Source organism: Panicum virgatum, chromosome 3N (genome assembly GCF_016808335.1).
Source record: "Panicum virgatum strain AP13 chromosome 3N, P.virgatum_v5, whole genome shotgun sequence".
NCBI lineage: Eukaryota > Viridiplantae > Streptophyta > Magnoliopsida > Poales > Poaceae > Panicum > Panicum virgatum.
In genome coordinates this window covers 48,742,659-48,763,266 of record NC_053147.1, presented here as the reverse complement: position 1 = coordinate 48,763,266, position 20,608 = coordinate 48,742,659, and the positions used below count along the sequence as shown (strand labels likewise).

General features: G+C 46.5%; 2 protein-coding genes across 2 annotated transcripts; both read left to right on the top strand.

Annotated features, from left to right (window-relative positions):
- The first annotated feature begins 3,875 nt into the window (after positions 1 to 3,875).
- LOC120663325 lies at positions 3,876 to 4,752 on the top strand. Its single transcript, XM_039942135.1, has 2 exons — positions 3,876 to 4,385; positions 4,462 to 4,752. The coding sequence occupies exons 1-2, from the start codon at positions 3,885 to 3,887 to the stop codon at positions 4,735 to 4,737; spliced, it is 777 nt and encodes a 258-aa protein (XP_039798069.1). The 5' UTR covers positions 3,876 to 3,884; the 3' UTR covers positions 4,738 to 4,752.
- A 5,340-nt stretch (positions 4,753 to 10,092) lies between these two features.
- LOC120666065 (tropinone reductase-like 3) lies at positions 10,093 to 20,139 on the top strand. Its single transcript, XM_039945856.1, has 6 exons — positions 10,093 to 10,459; positions 10,599 to 10,715; positions 11,868 to 12,002; positions 12,084 to 12,209; positions 18,970 to 19,071; positions 19,744 to 20,139. The coding sequence occupies exons 1-6, from the start codon at positions 10,328 to 10,330 to the stop codon at positions 19,891 to 19,893; spliced, it is 762 nt and encodes a 253-aa protein (XP_039801790.1). The 5' UTR covers positions 10,093 to 10,327; the 3' UTR covers positions 19,894 to 20,139.
- Positions 20,140 to 20,608: the final 469 nt, after the last annotated feature.

The window sequence follows — 20,608 nt, the reverse complement described above, 5'->3', positions numbered from 1 at the left end:
GCACCGTCCGTCCTTGCAGCATTGCATATATAATCAGGTTAGGGAGGGAGTCATGATCGGACTTGAGGTTCTTAGCCGAGTTGGAATCGACTTGTTTACTATACTGGATTAGGTCGTTCAGTTGTTCCTCCGGATCGGAGGAGTACTCGGATTCGGAGTCAGTTAGCCCACCGATTTTTGAGTATGTATGCTTTGGGTGAGCGAGAAGTAGTATGCCCATCTCTACACGGAGGGCGTTCTCATTCATCCAGTGTAGCCATAATTGAGTAGGAGTTAGCCCCTTAGGCTCCTTAATCCAGGGTTTGTCATAGATTGAGTCGCTGGATTGTTCTGGGGCCTGGGCTTTTCCTTTTTTAAGCTTGGCCAGTTCCCAAAGAGCGTCGGCATGCTCGGTTGGTTTGGCCATAGCGTCCATGAACAGCTCGACGTTGTCTGATCACTCTTCAAGATCATTAAATGGTTCAAAGTTCTCGAGACCGTTCATGAAGCGATCAAAGTCCTGATCGAACTTGGACTCGACTGGTTTCGGAGTCCAAGTGTGAGCAGGTTTCGGTGAAGGGCTCTGAGGTATCCTGGAGATAGACGGTCCCATCCGAACAAGCCGGGGGTTTGTCTCACTAGCTCCCCCGCAGATTCCTCCTCCCGATTTCTGCTCTTTGTTTTGCAGAATGCTTTCAGCCACCTTAATGCAGTTGGCAAGCTTTGGATTTACCCGATCGACCCCTGAGAGCATATCGCCCGACCTCTTCTGCGGTGGGTTTACTGCTTTAGGGTTCTGCTGTGGCTCAGATGAGCTGAGAGCGGTTTCTGCAAGTTTGATGCAGCCCATAATTGATCGTGAAACTTGATCTACTCCGACGAGTAGTTTTGAGTTTTTTATCTTAGGGCATTTGATTGTCTTGAGATGAGCCAGGTATTTTTTCCAAGAGTTTTGGAAAAGTGAGGCATTTTGGAATTAGAATTTATGTCGAACTCGACCAAACTAGGAGTTCGGTTTTGAGTTGACGTGTTTTCCGGGTTGTCCGAGTCGAGTTCGGATGGAACTCTTTCCTCGTCGAGACCCGCGGACTCACGGATGTCGGAGAGTCGGGAGTGGGTTTTCGATTTAGGCGAGTTAGGCATGACAAGGTGGCTGGAAAAGGCTCTCGTTCCGTCAGCCGTGCAAGCCCAGGAACCGAAAACGAAAGTCGTGCCTTCTGGCACGCTGTTGGCGTTGCTTGATCTGGCCATCGAATTTGTTGGTGAACTCGCCAAATCCCCTACCTGGCGCGCCAGCTGTCGGTGTTTACTGCCAAGCCTGCTCAGGGATACCCTTAGTAGTAGGGTTTGTAGGTAGGGATCGACTACTCTAAAACTCGATGGTACAAGGAACACAAAGATTTAGACAGGTTCGGGCCGTGAGTTTGCATAATACCCTACGTCATGTGTGGTTTGTATTGCCTTAGGTGTTGATGATTGTTTGGAGGGGGTCTCTGCCCGCCCTTATATATCCGGGGGGACAGGGTTACATGGAAAGTCCTAGCCGAGTATAGTTGGAGTCCTACTACAACACAATCGGGTAGTTTTCTTTGTACTGCAGCTAGTTCTATTCCTATTCGGGTAGTTACAAAAGAGGTAAGGTACATCCATGAGCTATCCCTTACTCTAGAACATTCTATGTCTATAAGCAGTCCCGCTGTCCCGGGTCTGACAGCCATGGAAGGGAAAGAAGAGGGAGGAGCGAGGAGGCGGCACTGTGTGCGTGCGCATGAGAGAGAGGGGGGAAAAGAGAAAGAGAGAGAGAGAGATATAGATAGAGAGGGGGGAGGGAGGGAGCAGAGCTGTGCCCCACAGATCCGCGAGGAGGGAAGAGGAGTGCGCCAGCCATGGAAGGAAGGGAGGAGAGAGGAGGTGGCGCTCTGCACGTGCGAGAGAGAGGGAGCATAGCCGTGCCCCATAGATCCGCGAGAAGGGAGGGAAGAGGGTCGCACTGATCATAGAAGGGAGGGAGGAGGGAGGAGAGAGGATGCGGCGCTCGAGCGCGGCAAAGGTGACGAGGCGCACTCAAGAGGGGCGGGAGAATGAATGGGAGGAAGAGGGTGCAGGGGTAAAAAAGATCAAGAAAAAACTGACGCGTGGGTTCCATAACTGGAACTTTCATATAGATGAAGCGTGTCATCACGACCGTGCGTTTTCACGATATGTTTATATTTCTTTCTTCATCTTTTTCAGGGACCGTGCCTTTTTAAATAAGAGGAGACTTTCTTTCTTCATCTTCTCCATCACTTTATTTTCCTTGAGTTGAAATCACCAAGCAAATAGAAAACTATTTATGATATTAAAATTTATAATTATATGATCATTTGGTTAATGCAAAAGGTTGGTTAAATATGATTAATATACACGTAGCTTGAAAATAAAAAAAATCTGTAGTATTCCAAAGGAATTTAGAAGGGATTAAAAACAAAAATAAATTAAAGAATAAATGAAATATAAGAAAAATTATGAAAAAAATGATATTTTATTTTCTATTCATATTTGGAAGAAAATGTATTATATTAATAAAAGAGGGTTAAAACAAACCACATTCACCGAGAGGAGTTAGAAATTCTCACATTAATGAAGAAATAGAATGAGCTGAATTGTATGATGATCTGAAGGTCCAAACAAACCCAAAGAATCCGTGCCAAACAATTAAGAACCATTGCCAAATACTATTAGTAACAGGCTAAATTCAGGATTAATGATATAAAATTAAGACTTGACTAAAGACTCCGTTACAAATATGATAAGAATTGTTGAGATAAAAAGTTTTAAAAAAATAAGGAAAAATTAGCACTTGAAAAGAGTACACAATGAATATGATTAGCAAATAGCTAGATTTAAAAATACAAAATATATGACAATTAGTAGTTGACTGAAGAGTATAGATCAAATACGATTGATGAATAGATAAGTTCAGAACTAAAAAATAAAAAAATATTAGTGGATGATTTATATAATGATTAAGAAGCAAATTAGGAAGGAAAATAGCTTAATGAATAGTATTGTCGAATAGAATTTTTTTAATTTTAACCTTTTTTAATAATATTTTAAGTTTAACCCGTATTGGTTTTTATTTGCAGCGCGTAGCCCATTTCGTCGCGCCAGCCCGCATGGCGCGACAGATAGCCTCTGTCGCTCCAGTGCATGTGGCGCGACAGTGTGGCCACGCTGGCGGCCCGAGCCAGCGCTGCGCCGCGATGGCGATGACGTGGTCGTCCCTGTCACGCCACATGCACGGGCGCAACAAGCCTATCGCGCCATGCGGGCTGGCGCGACAAGGCCAATGTCCTGGGCCGCCGGCCCCTTCTCCCCCACCCTCCCTTTCCTTCCGTCGCTCCACCCCGACCACAGCGCGTCCAGGGTCGCCGCCGGCCGCCGCCACCCCCCAGATCCCCGCCAAAATCAGATTTTTTTAGGGGAAAAAGTACGGGGAAGCGTTCCCCACCCTTCCCCGAAGGTATTACCCCTAATATCTCATCGTTTAACCGTGTGCATTAGTAGTTATTGGTGGTTTTTTTATTAGGGTTAGGTTCTTGATATAAGAAATAGTGGTGTTGTTGATAGTTTTCTCATGATTAGGATTTTAGATGATAATTAGATGGTACTCTGCTCTCGATTTGGACGTGAGGTAGTACGTGCTTGCATCGATTAATATGATTTATAGGATTGAGTGGTGGGGATGTTAATATGAGTTACATGTAATTTTATTCCATAGTTTTAGGAATGTACATATTATATTTTGAGCGCTGGTATATTGTGCTTAATTAGTATATACTTTGTTTCCATAATTAATTTATTTTTGTTTCCATAAGTATTTTTTTATTTCACATGGCAATTGAATTTATGTATCTGCAGTGCACATGGCAATGAGCGATGTCCGGTACAAGCTGCTTGGTGGTGGACAGTACCCATCCGAGTGTGATGAGGATGCCCCAGTCCCTCCTGCCCTTCCAGTTCCATTCTGTCGTTGTGAACCGGGCAATCAGCTGGCAGAGGTGAAGCAATCGAGGCATCCCAAGACGGCCGGTAGAGCATTCTACATATGCAAGTGGAATGATTCATTGAATCCTTGCCACTGCTTTTTCTTTCAGTGGATCGATGGTCCGGATAAGTTCGATCATAGAATTCGGCTGTTCCCTTATTATCGGTCAGAGTCGTGGGCGTACAATGAGTTTAGACGATGGGTCCCTCCCCCAACAAATCCACCACCTATGACAGAGGAAGAGAAGCAAGAAGCTGCTATATATCGTGTGAACAATCCTCCCAAATGTCATTGCGGTGTTCGTGCCAAACTTCAAAGGCCTAATATTGGTGTCCCTCCAAAGTTCACTCCCTTTTTTAGATGCTCGCTAAAGACTAGAGTAAGTGTCATGAAGCTTAGCATTGATTCTTTAATTTTGCAGGAGTAGATGCTCGCTAATGTTATGTGTCATGCAGGATGGATGGCCGGCATGTGACTTCAATGAGTATATTTATGGTCCTAGATCTCATTGGCCGACAGAAGAGGAAATGCAAGAATTTGAGAGTGGGAAGAAGCCATGGCCATGTACAACTACTCCTAGTCTTCGATGCAAGTGTGGTATTCTGGCCACAAAAGGCGTAGTTCCTTCTGAGCTTGGCTACGGATATTACTGTGGCAATAGCTACGGAGACTATTGGGTTCGTATATTAACCACAAAGTTGAAACTCCTTATGATTCTGTCATTGTGCTAGTATTTGGTATATTAACATTTCTGAATGTTTGGCTCTCAATAATTTTTCAGGAGGGAAGGACATGTGATTGGGAGTGGTTCGAAGGCCGGTATGAGCTAATATTACAATTGGGCAGAACAAAAGAGCCTTGGAAATCTCGAGACACTTTAAATAGAAAACTGAAGATAAGGAAGGATTACCAAGTTATTTTGCCCCTTGAGTCATTTCTGTCAGGGCTTGTACTCCAAGACCTACGGCGTGAGTATGGAAAGAAGACAGCAGAAAAGGCGACTCTTGAGGATTGCATTGTTTATTGGAGGAGGAACCGAAGCAACTACCCATGGCCCCTCACAGATAGGGAGCTTTTGGCAAATTATGAGAAGAAGGAGAAGGAGGAGGAGATGGAGAGGCAGAGGTTAAGGGAGGAAAGAGCAAAGAAAGATTTTATTGTTGATCCGGAAGCTAAATACCCAAAGGGTTCATGGGAAGAATATTTTCAGAAATTGGAGGCTAACAAGAGGATGGAAGAAATGGAAAAGATGGAGGATTTAGCTCAGGAGGCTCAGATGGAGGCAATGCAGGCCCTAGTTGCCGATCTGCCACACAAGGTGCCCAACGTTGAGAAGGATGTGTCATCCACGAGCACGGAGGTTTTGGGTGTTAGAGCTACTCAAATGGAGGCAATGAAGGCACTTGTAGGAGACTTACCTGCCCAGGATCACCCGTCTGACAGGAAAGGAAAAGCAGTGGACACACATGTAGTCGATAACCAAGGGAATAGTGCAGTGCAGGATAAATGGAAGAGTGTTTCTGAGCATGACCACGTTCCTGATGATGGAGATGATGACGAGTGGTGGTCAATGAATGCAGATGAAGTAGAAGTCATAGTGTCCCAAATTGAGGTAAGAAAGGGGAAAGCTGTAGTCCAAGATGATGGAGATGATGATGATGATGATGGTTGGGGAGAGCTTTTGATTGAAGGCGACTCTGATTAGCTTGTTTTATTTATAATTGTATGGACTCTATATATGATTGGACTATGTGTGTGACAGACTTTTTTTATTGCTGGACTATTTATGTGCTTTATCTATTCATGTGATTATCGTATGTGTATGAGACTTTATTTGTAGTTTCGAACATTGTATGATTATGAAATTAGGAATTTATTTAGTTTGTATTGTGTGCAATTTAATGATGGGTCAAATCCATTATTGAACAACTGTTTTATATTACAATCGCAACTGCAGATGCAAAAATTATTGTGGCATGACCCGCGTGTAAACTTAACAATTGCGCACCGTAATCTTATAAATATTTTTTTTTGAAAATGAATGCAAAATCACGTTGAATTTGAAAGTGGAAATATTTTAGATCTTTTGAATATTGAGTACTTTTTTAAGTATATCTTCTGTTCAAATTTGAAAAATTATGCAAGAGAATTAGAAAATAGCATTGAATTGTGTTAGCTGTGTATGAAAGTTATAGATTTCAGAATTTGGAGCAACATTTGTTCAAGACTACTCTATTGCGAATTTGTTGGTTTTGAAGTTTTGAGCGACGTCCATGCTCAATGTTTTTTAATTAGAATATGTTTCGGTGTCCGAATCATAGGTGCAACAGATGTCGATAAGCATTTATGCGAACAAATTACAAAAATACTTTGAATTTGAAATCTTATTGTAAATAGCATGCAGCGAGAGGGAGCAGCAAGGCAGAGCAGCAAGGTAGTTAGCTGGCGGAATTCTGTGCTTGTCGCGCCACTCCGGGTGGCGCTACAAAGCTACTCTGTCGCGCCATTGGGAGTGGCGCGACCAAAGGGAGCTGCCACGCCACCAAGTGAAAAATGCAGTCCTTACTGGGCTTTGGTAGATGTTATAATCTAATAACCCTACTTTTGCTAAGTCTGAAAAATGGAGGGAGGATAAGTAAACAACCATCCATTATTAGCTAAGACTTTGGTAGATGTTATAATCTAATAACCCTACTTTTGCCTAGCAACCCTTGGATCTTGAAACAATATTACGAGTATTACATGACATGACCTTGCACCTTATCATAAGAACAACTAGATGGATCTTGAATCAACCATGACAAGCTGATCAGATTTTTACGAACTAGGATTGTTTCTCTCTCAAAACTCTACTTGTCCTCATACTAGGATTTGGACCACGTAGCAATGCTAATAGATGGCTTTGGTAATACCAATCTAGATGAACTACAAAAACAATTCTTCACGGTGCCTAGTATCCATGAGTGAAAGCCATATTAACATTCCCACTACTCAATCCTAGAAATCATATTAATCGATGCATGCACGTACTACCTCACGTCCAAATCGAGAGCAGAGTACCATCTACGCATCATCTAAAACCCTAATCATGAGAAAACTATCAACTACGACATTATTTTCAAATCAAGAACCAAACCCTAATCACCAAGAATCCATAATATCTACAAATGTGCACGGTTAAAGGAGGAAAAAAATGGGACCAATACCTTCGGGGAAGGGTGGGGAACGTTTCCCCCAACTTCCCCCTCCCCCCCAAAGGCCGGATTTGGAGGGATCTGGGGGGTGGGGCGGCCGGCGGCGATGACCTGCTGTTGCTCTGGTCGGGGAGGAGTGAGGGAAAGAAAGGGAGGGTGGGGGAGAAGAGGCCGGCGCGAGCCAGGATATTGGCCTTGTCGCACCAGCCTGCATGGCGCAACAGGCTTGTCGCGCCAGTGCATGTGGCGCGACAGCGAGGGCCACGTCATCGCCGTCGCGGCGCAGCGCTGGCTCGGGCCGCCAGCGTGGCCACACTGTCGCGCCATATGCACTGGCGCGACATAGGCTATCTGTCGCGCCATGCGGGCTGGCGCGACCAAACGGGCTACGCCCTGCAAATAAAAACCAATACGGGTTAAACTTAAAATATTATTAAAAAAAAGTTAAAATTAAAAAAAATTCTGTCGAATACAACTAATAAATAACAAAGTTTCAAATTAAAAAGAAATTACAAATCCACCAAATATTGCATGTCAAATATCATTAATAGTCATATCAATTAAATTTATTTAAGCTACAATCAAAAGCATGGTTGCAAATCAACAAGCTAACGGATAAATATTTACAATATTAAATTTTATAATCATCTTATTGTTTAGTTAGTGTAAAAAGTTCACTAAATATGATTAATACACATGTTAATCTGAAAATAAAATCTATGTAAAAAATGAATAAATAAATAACTAAATTATATTTATGAAAAAATAATATTTTAGTTTCTATTCATATTTTGAAGAATATTATTTAAATAAAGAGAATATGTACCTAATTTTCCCGTGCGCCACTATTGGAATTACTTCCTCTGCTACTTCTATAACTAGTTAATCATTGCCTGGATTACTTATGTGTACTGCTTGCTTGAGCAATTATTCAGTACCACAAAGTATATCAACTATGTCGTGGTAATTTTCACCTTCTAATAACCTTAGTTTACTGCAGTATTAGTTTGGAAAACGTTAGAAAGATACATGCTTCTCTTTCCGACTGAGCTACAAATAAATAAAAAAATATGAATAGTTATTGATCAGATCGGTATCTACGTAGTGGCTTGATCATAACATTCGTCGAACTTTGATATAACCTTTATCATATTGTCAACATCTCAAACACCAACATCATTAACGACACCATAAGTAATCTGATGATTGTTGGTGAAGTCCCACTAAATAGGTAAAACATAAAACGGCTTTACATAAAAAGCCCACATGAAACCTCAGAACAATTTACAATAGAGAGGAGCTAAAAAAATAGCTTCACTAACTTTTCCTCCCTGCTTGAGCTCTAGAATGTTTTTAGAATTACCATATAATCATTAAGCAACTGATTTGCTAAATAGTTTTTAAAATAACTTCAGCTAAAAATTGTTTATCATTGAATCCAAAGCTAAAACCATTTACAAGGATTTAATGCCCTACCAACCAAGTTCTCATCCTTATGCAATTCAGAGAGCGTGTCAATAACTATGAAAAATCATTATAATAGCCATGGAGAAACCTAATTTAAATTTTGTATTTGAAGTGGAACAATTATGATAAAAATAAAGGAGAGAAAAAAGTTAAAACATGTGATATTTCGATAGGGTGATGACGACAATAGAGGGTGGTGAGCATAAAGCAGTAGATTGTACCTTCCCAACTGCAACACTGAATTTGTAAACCCAATGCATGATATGTGATGGAAACGGTTGAGGATATTGTTAGTTTTGTTTTTGATGAGGTCACTGTTTGGGTTCAGGCAAACTAATGTACTCTAGAGTCTTTCCTGCTAAATTGTGGGGTACTATTCCGTTGCCTTGTGGGTCGCAAAAGCCTTATTGTGTAATTTTTTTCGTTGTATCTTCGGGAACTGCGGTTCCCGTAGTTTCTGGTTGTACTCTCTTCTTCTCTTAATGAAATACGTGCGCATGCACGTTCGCTAAAATGATATGTGATGGAAAAATGCATGGAGCTTTTGGATGATGATTGGGGAATAAAGAAAAGAAAGAAGATTATTTGCTTCTACTGGTATATATATTAGACACATATCTAGATCTTCTTCCAAAAATTCCAAGAATAATTTTCTTGTATGGTGATTGGAACTATTATTGTCAGTCAAAAATTTTAAAAGTATTCATACTAAAAATATTTCAATGTAATATAATCATGACATGTGAAAATATAAAAGCATATATTTATACATAAGATATTATATTTTGTCTTAAATTCATGTTACAAAAACTATTTTATAAAATATGAATGATGTAAAAATAAACGATCCTTGGTTTGAGCTATTTGGAAAAAGAATTTCAATAACACTATCCAAAAAAAATATAAAAAATAGATACTCCCTCCGTCTAAAAAAAATATAAATCGCATTTCTCGAGGAGTCAATTAATTTCAACTTTGATCGAATATATACAAAATAGTACTAATATATATATATATATATATATATATATATTACAATATAAGTATCTTTAGATTAATCATGTAATATATTTATATATTACATCAATTCGGAGACACAAATGTTAGTAAGTTTTTATATAAATTTAATCAAAATAAAAAATGATTGACTTCTCAAAGTGAGATTTACATTTTTTTTCCGGACGGAGGTAGTAGAAGACTAGCAATTGCGTGAGCCACCTTCTAGTTAAGAATAATTCAGGCCCGTTTGGATCCCGTCGGAACTGACGGAGCCCGGATCGGTTATGCTTGCTGCTGATATATAGGCCTCGTTTGGCACGGCTCACGACAGCTTCAGCTTCATTACTGTAGCAATCCTGTAGCTAACTGTAGCAAAGCCAGGTGAAGCCTCCAAAATCTGGCTTCACCGGCTTCTCACCTCCTCACGTTGACTATAGATGAAGCCGCCCTGCGCAGTGCCACAGCACAGTGCAGCACAGTGCCGACGAAGCTGAAGCTCCTCCGACGAAGCTGCGCCAAACACACCCATACTCGTCGACGGGTCTCCTTGCACTTTTCCTGTACAAATCGAAACAAATTTCCACCCCTGCTCGGGGCAGCTACAGTACAAGCAGCAGCGAAGGGGATAAACGAGCGACCTCGAAGCTCGGCCGGCGCGGCGATGGAGGTCAAGTGCCGGCGCCTGGAGGGGAAGGTGGCCGTCGTGACGGCGTCCACGCAGGGGATCGGCCTCGCCATCGCCGAGCGTCTCGGCCTGGAGGGCGCCGCCGTCGTCATCTCCTCGCGGAAGCAGGTCGCGCCGAGCAGAGCAGAGGCCCCTTCTTCCCGATTCGTTTGCCCTGCTTAGCTTGTTTGCGTGCTCCCGGTTTTTCTCTCCACCGTCCTTCTGATTGGAGGTTTTTGTGGTTCGATCTTGACGGGTGGTGCTGCAGAAGAACGTGGACGACGCGGTGAAGGGGCTCAAGGCAAAGGGGATCACCGCGGTCGGCGCCGTCTGCCACGTCTCCGACGCCCAGCAGCGCAAGAGCCTCATCGACACGGCAGTCAAGGTCAGAATTGGGGGAGGGGTTTCAGTCTCTCAGATGGGTTACATTGCATAGTCAGATTTCTCTTGTTGCTCAGCGATCCCGTCAGGCCTCCTGACGGTCAATGTTGTGCCGAACATTGTTGCATTGGGAATTAAGCTTCGACAATTGTACATGTGCATCAGGAACACTGGTTTAGTTGTTTCACGCTACTGGCTGGCTTTTGCGCAGCTGACCTTAACTGCCTGCCCCCATATGGTTTATGTCAATGGCGAAATTGGGATTGGTTTACTACCTGATATTCTAGCTGCTTGCTTGATCTATTTCTTCGTGCAGTAGGGTTGCCAGAACAGGAAACATGGATTTATGGTTGGATGTAATTTCAGAGAGACATCTACCTGTGCAGAAGTGCAAATAACAGCACTAAAGTTAACATTGTCTTTGTGATGAACTAAAGAGACGCTTAGTAGTACCAGCATCTACTTGTGTTTCACTAATGAGCATAACACTTCTCTATTAGTTGATGAGGTAATGAACAGTAACGTTGCATTTCTTTTTCCTGTGAAAGTCTCAAGTCAAAGAATTGTGCCGATTCTCTTTACAATTTCATCTTCTGACATTCTGGTTGATGACTCTCTAATACTTCCACATGCAACAGCCATACCTAGTCTTACTCTTTGTGCTTATAAAAGTGTGCCTTTACATATCCCACATTGCATGTTTCATGCAGCATCTTGCAAACTGTTATGTTCGCACATTACCAGAGTTTTCTTTTTGGTTTTTCTTCGGAGAGAGGGAGGTACATTGTCGGTGCCCTAGGTTTGCTAGGCGCAATGGACCAGTGGTCACAACAGCAGGCACCCAAGCCAAAGGCTGAGAGATAGGCTACACCCTTGATCTACTTCTGCTTAATCTGCAATGGATACAGCGGACCTCTATATATAGAGGAACTAACCAACTACACTCTAGTTTCTTCCTCAAAATTGACTCACGATGACCTGCTCTACTGAATGGACCGCTTATTGAGCCCAGATTGTCTTGGGCATGATGCACACTTCTCTAGATTCTGTTCATGTCTTAGATAGTATGTTGCATTTGAGGACTTAAGTAGTTATCAGGTAACATTGTGACTGTTCTTGTTCTTGTAGTCGTAATCAATTGAGTATGTTCTTGCAGAACTTTGGACACATTGATATTCTTGTCTCGAATGCCGCTGCAAATCCTACTGTAGATGGCATTCTTGAAATGAAAGAGGCTGTTCTTGATAAACTATGGGATATTAACGTCAAGGCTTCTATTCTTCTTCTTCAGGTGGGCAAATTCTTCCTCCTGCTTTACACACTCTACAAATAATGTTGACATCATTTGCTTCCTGTATCAATTTCTTTTCAGGATGCTGCTCCCCACCTACGTCAGGGATCATCTGTGATTATTATTTCTTCAATTGCTGGGTACAATCCAGAAAAAGGGTTGACAATGTATGGTGTTACAAAGACTGCTCTCTTAGGTCTCACAAAGGTATATGTTCATCTTTTTTTTTGTCATTTTTCACTTTGTTTGCTTTATGATGGGGGGTACGTACCATGGGTACCCCAAGGAAGGCTCCTCCCGAGTAAGCCAAACGGCCCAACAGGGAAAAGCCCAACAACGGGCCATGACAGCAGCTGGGGCCCGTTGGACAGGCTGCGGTCCAATCCCCCGACCAGCAAACCGATATGGACACATGGCGCTCTCCCGACCACCCGCCAGAAGGCACGGGAGAATGCACCCTGCTTCCACCGAGCCCGAGCCCGACCTCGTGATCCGGGAGGGCAAGGGAAGGGGGCGACCTAGGGAGAGCATTCAATGCGCCCTAGAGCGATGTGACATGCACGCCAGCCTACGCGCCCAGCCTGACGACTAGGGATTGGACCGATAAGGTGTATGGGCTTGTTGGTGGGCTGGGCATTACCTCCTCCTTGCCCTTTCCCCCTTTTCTTTTTTCTTTTCTCATTTCTTTTCTCTGTTATGTGCTATTAATTGTTGAGTATGGCCTCACCTAGGCGTTGAGGTGGGGATAGGGTGCCACACCTCACCTCACCTCAACGCCTTACGAACCATGCCCGTGGTCGGAGTGCTAATCAAGCCGCGAAGACCTCCGAGCGAGTCTCCGCAAGTCAAGGCCACTCGTACGATGACCACGCCCACACCATGTACTACGACAGAGTTGGCGGACGGGACTGGAGCAACGCCTGTCACTATGGCCAACCCGTCACCCGTCACCCGGTGTCACAAAGCGAGGGAGCGCAACACCCCTACGAGATCCTAGCTCGGACACGTGTAGCGCTCCCAACCTAACCCACGGGATGTCAACCCTAGGGTGAGAGACCCCTATCTCTTGCAGCCCCCAAAGCATATAAAAGGGGAGCTAGGCTTTCTTTTCACAAGGACATTGAATCCAAACTCTCACTCTTTCGACACTACCACACCTTTGCACGCTTGCAAGCACCCCGTTGTAAGCACCCAGCACCCGAACGCAAGTAACAAGAATAGACACCCACAATGGATGTGGGGCGTTCGCGTGAATAAGTATAGATCCTTATGTTCTGAGTGTTAGCCATCGAGCTACAGAGAATCACGACATATATTTATTAGCCACTTATGGAACACCGACCCTATATTTGATCAATGTCAAAGTCATGTTATTATTGTTGACATGTGTATAAAGTTCTCATAAATCTTAATACACCTTCATACTTATAATGTAAAATAACATGTTTGACTTAAGCTGCTAACTGAATAATGCTGGGTTCATGAATGTCGGTACCCTGTAGTAGGGATACCCACTTCTACCGCAGCAAGGCAAGGCCCGCGTAGTTATCCCTAACCGCGCAGTAAAGGGCGGAGCAGCCGGGCCCCACGGGTCCAGCTCTTACCTCACCGGGCCAACGACCCCGGGCCCGCTCCCCGCTCGGGGACGGGTCCGGAGACGCCACGTGTCCCTGAGGAAAGGAAGCTCCGAGATGCCAGCCGAGGCCCCGGACCCCCGGTCCGGGACCTCCCGCGCCCATCTGGACCTCCCGCGCGGTAGAACCAACATACCGCCGGGGGGTCCGGAGCCGCCACGTGTTCCGGAGGCACGGGCGCGGGCTCATGCGCGAGCCTTCCGCTGGAAGACTCGCCCTCCCATCGCATTCAATGCTGGTGGTTGAGGCGTGCTCTGCCACTGCGGCACGCGGGGCAGCCTTTGTCAGGCCTCACTGTGTACCGCGTATTACCAAGATACACAGTGCAGCCGCACCCGCGCAGAGCCCGTTTGCCGCATTAATTGGATACGACGGCACGGCACTTTTCCATCATGCCGCATACGCTACAAGCTACACGGCCGTTCAGCTACGTGGCAGGCAACACCGCTAGCTACGCCTGGCGCCGTTCCGACAAGACAGCGCCTGGACATGCTGAACGGGGGATTTCAGGAGCAGGCAAGGAAATCCGGGAGAGAGATCTCATTCGCCTGCGACGCTATAATGTATGAACAATACGTTATTTTATACTACATCGTTGGGCCCACCTGTCGGGGACCCAACGGCCATGTACGCGCCTCCCTTGAGATATAAAAGGGTGGCGCTCGCTGTACGAGAGACCAAGCACACTCAGGACGCACAAGCTCTCGCAGACTCTCTCGAGGCAAGGCAATACAATACACAGTGGACGTAGGGTATTACGCTCCGGCGGCCCGAACCACTCTAAACCTGCTGTGCTCATCGTGTTCTTCGTGTTCTTGAGCGAGATCGAATTAATCCTAGCTAACCCCCGAGTACTCACCCTCTGGGCTTAGGCGGGTGCATTCCGCCACCCGGCTGTGGTTTGCCACACCACGACATTTGGCGCGCCAGGTAGGGGAATTTAGCTGGTTTCAGTTCATCTCTAGCTCGTCTCCATGGTTCGGGTGGACGACGTGGAGATGACAGAGGGTGTGGCGTCCTCCACGCCACACGCCTCTCGCGTTCCTGCTCCAGGGGCAACCATGCCTGTGGAGCAGCCACCGTCAGCGGCGGCGCGCGCAGCTCGCCGGCAGGAGTCAGGGCGCCCGTCAAGGGCCCCCTCGCAAGCTGCGAGCGGCGGAGCGCTAGCGGCGGCTAGGGAGTTGCTCCGCAACCCCCCGGCTGCTGCAGCCTCGCCAGACGCCCTGAGGCAGTGGCGGGACGACGTTGATCGTCTCCTCCATCTGGCTCAGGCCTCCCCCAGTTCTTCAAAGACTGGGCAACGACCTCCGCCTGGCAATGCGGTGGTACCCTACCATCGGCGCCAGGGCGGCGCGTCGGCATCCGTACGCTCCCCCACAGTGAGGGGTGCACGGACAGAAGACCTGCGGGCGGAGCTCAACCGCAGGCGCGCGGATGAGGACGCCCGCATCTCCGTGGAGAGGGCGCGAGAGCGCCGTCTCAACATTGAGGGCCGCAACCTCAATGCCGACTTGGTCGTGGTGGCACCCAAGCCTCCGGTGAACGCCCGGATACAGTTGGGCGCCCCGGTGGCTGGGGTAGGCTGCGCTGCGCTGGCGGAGCACCTCCGTGCGGTGGCATGGCCGTCCAAGTTCCGCCCGCACTTGCCGGACAAGTACGACGGTACCACTAACCCGTCGGAATTCCTGCAGGTGTACGTTACCGCCATCACAGCAGCTGGTGGTAACGACGCCGTCATGGCGAGCTACTTTCATGTAGCCTTGTCTGGGCCAGCCCGGACTTGGCTCATGAACCTTACTCCTGGGACGATCCAGTCCTGGGAGGAGCTCTGTGCGAGGTTCATTGCGAACTTCGCCAGTGCGTACCAGCAGCATGGTGGCTCATGAACCTTACTCCTGGGACGATCCAGTCCTGGGAGGAGCTCTATGCGAGGTTCATTGCGAACTTCGCCAGTGCGTACCAGCAGCATGGTGTGGAGTCCCACCTCCACGCTGTGAGGCAGAAACCCGGAGAGACGCTCCGGGCCTTCATCTCGCGCTTCACCAAGGGATACCCACTTCTGTACCGATAGTACCGACAGTACTATCTCCGATGCATCTATTCTGAACCGAGCAGGGCTCCACAAACTCTCCCCCAGCTGGGAGGGGCCCTTCAAGGTCACAGAGGTGTGCCGGCCCGGATGCGTCCGCCTTGCCACTGAAGATGGAGTGTCGCTGCCCAACCCATGGAACATAGAGCATCTGTGTATGTTTTACACTTAGGCAGAGCAGGGAAATGAATTTCTTCCTTTGTAATAAGATAGAGTCAGTGTGCGGCCCAGCGCGGTTGAGATCCACCCCCGTAAGCCCGACCTCTGGCATCCATCGCACCGTCGGCTAGCATTAACGCGCGGCCCAGAGCGGTAGGAGTCCGCCCTCGTAAACCCGGCCTTTGGCATCCATCGCGCACGCCATATATATCAAGTTACAAAGGAAAGATTTTCTCCCAGTTCTGACTCTGTGTCAAAATTTAATTTCGCATTCCGATTCTCGAGTTTTTACTTCTCTAACCCCCGCGCGGACTTCCACTCTTGTCGCTACAACTAAGATCTGTATTGAGTTGTTGGATTTTCGTACAGATCCGGACCCTCTTGCTGCTGGATAGGGGTCTGGACCCCTAGGGACCCGCTCTGGATAAGGGGTGCTTGTTTCCTAGGGTGGTCCGGAGCCCTGTGTAGCCGCTTAGCCGGGTAATTGGGGACCCGGACCTCGTTCTAGCTCAAGAGTTGGCTTCCTAAATCCTACACGGCATGTCCAGCCCCATATCTCAAAGGATCGAGTACGACTAGATGACCTCACCCACTGCTAGGAAGGGTCTGGAGCGTTGGAGCCTGGTCCGAAAAAGTCGTGTTGCTTCCTGGAGTGGTACGGAGCCCTGTGTGGTGCCTTAGCCTGGTTCCGCACCCTAAGCCTACACACTCCACCACTCTGTAACAAACACTGAATTTCCTGGATCTGAACATCTAAGAGCTCCGGACCTTGTACTAGCCTGGGGGCCGGTCCAGAATAGGTCCCGCGGGCCTGCTACTAAGCTGTAACTTTGAAGTGATACACTGGTTAAACCTTGACTGGTGGTAGCCAGCCTCAAACCATTGAGCCTACCTACCAGGGGGTCCCGGCATCCGCTTTAAGGTTTCATGCAGATCGAGGTCCAGTCTCGGTGGTAGACAGACTCAAAACAACTTTGTCCCAGACATCATGGATAGATTCTGCATACGTCAAACAGCTAAGTTGCAGTATCATTACTATCATACAAGCAAGTTTGATTCTCCTCTGTAGTTCTTTCGACTACGCAGGAAACAAGACGCTCGCTTGCCTTGCAAACTATGCTACACCTATACCCAATGACGCTTGCCCAACCTCATACGGGGTCCGGAGTGTCTTCTACGGCTCCGATGGCAGATAGGTCCTTACAACTGAACCTATCTGCCAGGGGGCCAGGGAGCCAGGGTGCTGCATACCGCAACCAGGACAGGGGTACCCCCTCTTGCTGTGTCTAGGCAAGAGTCTCGTAGTTATCCTTAACTACGCCCTGACGGCCGAGCAGCCGGACCCCTGTGGTCCTGACCCTACTCTCCCGGCAAACGGCCCCGGACCCGCTCCCCGCTCGGGGACGGGTCCGGAGGCGCCACGTATCCCTAAGGAAATGAAGCTCCGAGCTGCCAGCCGAGGCCGCGGACCCCCCATAGGGGTCCGGGACCTCCCGTGTCCATCCGGACCTCCCACGCGGTAGAACCAACATACCGCCGGGGGGTCCGGAGCCGCCACATGTCAGTGAGTGCGGCCACGCGCGCAGGACCGCGTGGCTTCCCCTAGAAGACTCGTCTACCAACCGCATTCAATACGGTAGGCGGAGCAGAGCCCGAGGCGGTTTTTGCTCGGTTGCACTGTTGGTCGTGTGTTACCAAGGTGCACAGTGCAGTCGCTGGCGCCGCCCACGCCGCGTATGTCAGTCTACAATACCAGTTGGACACGACTGCTCGGTTTCGCCCATTATGACGCCTACACGGTAGCCTCGACAGACTACGCCGCAAGCTACACTACCTCAACGGGCGCCTCGCCGATGGGACAGGAGCAGACCCCCCTCGGTCAGAGAGTCTACAAGACGATGAAGAGTATCCGGCAAGAGATTATCTATCTAGTATAATATACATCATTGTTGGGGCCACCTGTCGGGGTCCAACGCCTGTGTACGCGTCCTTGCTCTATAAAAGGGAGACGCCCGCTAGAGAAGGTCTCAGGCCCGGCTGGGCAGAGGATAGACCCATTCATACTAAGAGCAATACAGCACACAGTGGATGTAGGGTCTTACGCTCCGGCGGTCCGAACCACTCTAAACCCGAGTGTTCTTGCGTTCTTGCCCCCAAGCTAGATCGGCCTAATCGCTTAGCGCTTTCCCGAGTACTCCCCCTCGGGGATTAGGCGGGTGCATTCCGCCACCCAGCTGTGGGTACCCTAAAAAGCCCACGACAATGAAGTATACATAAGCAAGTTATCTTCCCTTTGAGAGGTTTGTATAAGTGCTCATGCATGGTCCTTGGGAGCATATGAGGTGGCTTGATATATGTTAAAAATCTGAAAATTTCATTGTACTCCGCCTGGTTGGGTAGCAAAGCGCATGAGGTTTCATCTAATCTACCTTTGGTACAGAATTGGATGGGGCTTGGAATGAAAACTTCCAGATTCCCATCATATATGCTTCCACACAACTAAAGATAAGTTCGGTAGTCTAAGTGATCCTTTAAGTGCCATATAACACAGTAAACATCTCTCTCTTTCTCTCTCCATCTCTCTAGCTTCATGAAGTTTGCACATAGAAGTGTCTGCTTGCCTAAGGTTGGGCGGCCAACTGGCTAGCCCAGCCCGATGGCACTCCCACTCGAGGTCGCTGGTTCGATTCCCAGCCGGGACGAACTTTCTCGTGGGCAAAAAAATCCCCCTCGCTGTGCTCGCACAGCAAGGCTTGGCCCTCTCGGGCATGGGCCAGGGTTCGGGGGATTTTTCCGCGGCCGGGTGAAGCCGTGTTGCTTCCTCTTAATGAAAAACGGTGGGGGTCCGTTCACCCCTCCGGCCGCGTTTTTTTTTTAGAAGTGTCTGCTTGGTGTTTTGTACTTATGTTAGGGGCTGCTTGTTAGACGTCCTCAGGAATAAAGTTTAGTTTGATGCTAAGACCTCAGAATTTACAGAGAAGTACACAAGATGGAGAAGTAAAAAACTATATATTGTACACAGTATTTGAAGATAACAACTAATTTCTTTGGATACTTTATTATTAAGCTGTTGATGTATTTGTAGGCTCTTGCTGGTGAGATGGGACCCAATACTCGTGTTAACTGTATAGCCCCTGGTTTCGTTCCTACACGGTTTGCTAGTTTCCTCACAACAAATGAGGCCATTGTAAGTGATTTCTATGTTTTTGCTTGCTTGCTTTGTCTTCATATATTTCGACGATTGGTTAATTAAAAAGACTCGTGCACTTCTATACATAGTTTTCAAATTTGTGATGCAACAAGTATGGCCTCAAGCTTTACATGCACATGCTAGTGCACTTGAAGAAATAGAAGGGAATTACTAATGCCTTTATGTATCACGGTTTATTTAGAAGGATGGAAAACTATATGTGAACTCAATTTCAAATGCAGTAAACCAACTTTTGAACGCTCTAATGAGCCGCTTGAAGGCTACCCTGATTGGATCTTCAATTTTTTTATTGCATATTATCTGATCACTAACCTTTGGATGATATCTTCAATATTAATGACATGCTATTGCTATCCCTTTTTTATTGTCTATTTTTTGTTTCCATGTTTCAAAAGATAGAAATGGCCTGCTAAAAAGTTGGTTTAGAAGGGGATACTTAAATTAGATGCTTTTATCCTTCTAGTGCTTGGGGGATATTGTTCCATTATATCATGCCTAAGTACAAAACCTGAAGATACTTGCTGATATTCCTGTCTATTTCATAATAATATTGGCACAAAAAATCATTCACCAGTATTCATTTCAAAGACTTGATCAAGTTGTTCCGTCCATGCAAATGAATGTACCTTAACCATAATTATTCTGCAGAGGAAAGAGCTTATTGACAGGTCCACGCTTAAGAGATTGGGTTCTGTGGAAGACATGGCTGCGGTTGCTGCATTCCTGGCTTCTGACGATGCGTCCTTCATCACAGCTGAAACCATTGTTGTTGCTGGAGGGACACAGTCTAGATTGTAAATCTGGCTAAAGTTTAATTGGCATGCTCGAATAATCTGAACTAGCACCACATATGACTATACCAGTCCATTTAGAGGGTGTAGCAACTATACTGTAATAATTGGCTGTGAAGCTCCGTTGTGCTAAGTTGTACTGTTTGTTTTTTAAATTAGATTGCAATGTGATAGCAAATACAGAGGGAGAGTTTATATATGCAAGACCAAAAGCACAAACCGGAATGTCATCCTCAACAGTTTCATTTGCTCACACGCAGCACCAAAATATGTGAATCATTGGCTCATGTTTGCTGAAAATCGGCTGGACTAGAGTGGTGTGGATGCCAGATTGGAGCTCACCTCCTTTCCTCGACTGCTATGCGTGCAATGGCCCTTGGAATAATAGATTATATATATTCCGTGCAAATGTGTAATTCAGCTGCTGCATCACTAATAGTTCATTTGGGAATTGGGATATATTTCTTGCTGCTGCAGGGGGCTCACCCTGATACCCCTGGAGATCTCCAATAGCGCATCTTGACATCAGCAACTTGGATGGAGCATGTAATTACATGCATCCTGTGATAGGATTAAAAGGGCCTCTAGGTGTAGATCAGTGGGTGAAAGACTTGCTTTTGGATAAACAACAATGTTTTACATTGTAAGAACATGAACTGAGGGAGAAAGAGAGAGAGGGAGAGTAGAGGAACGTCGGGCTTGGTGGAGGAGGCAGTCGTGGT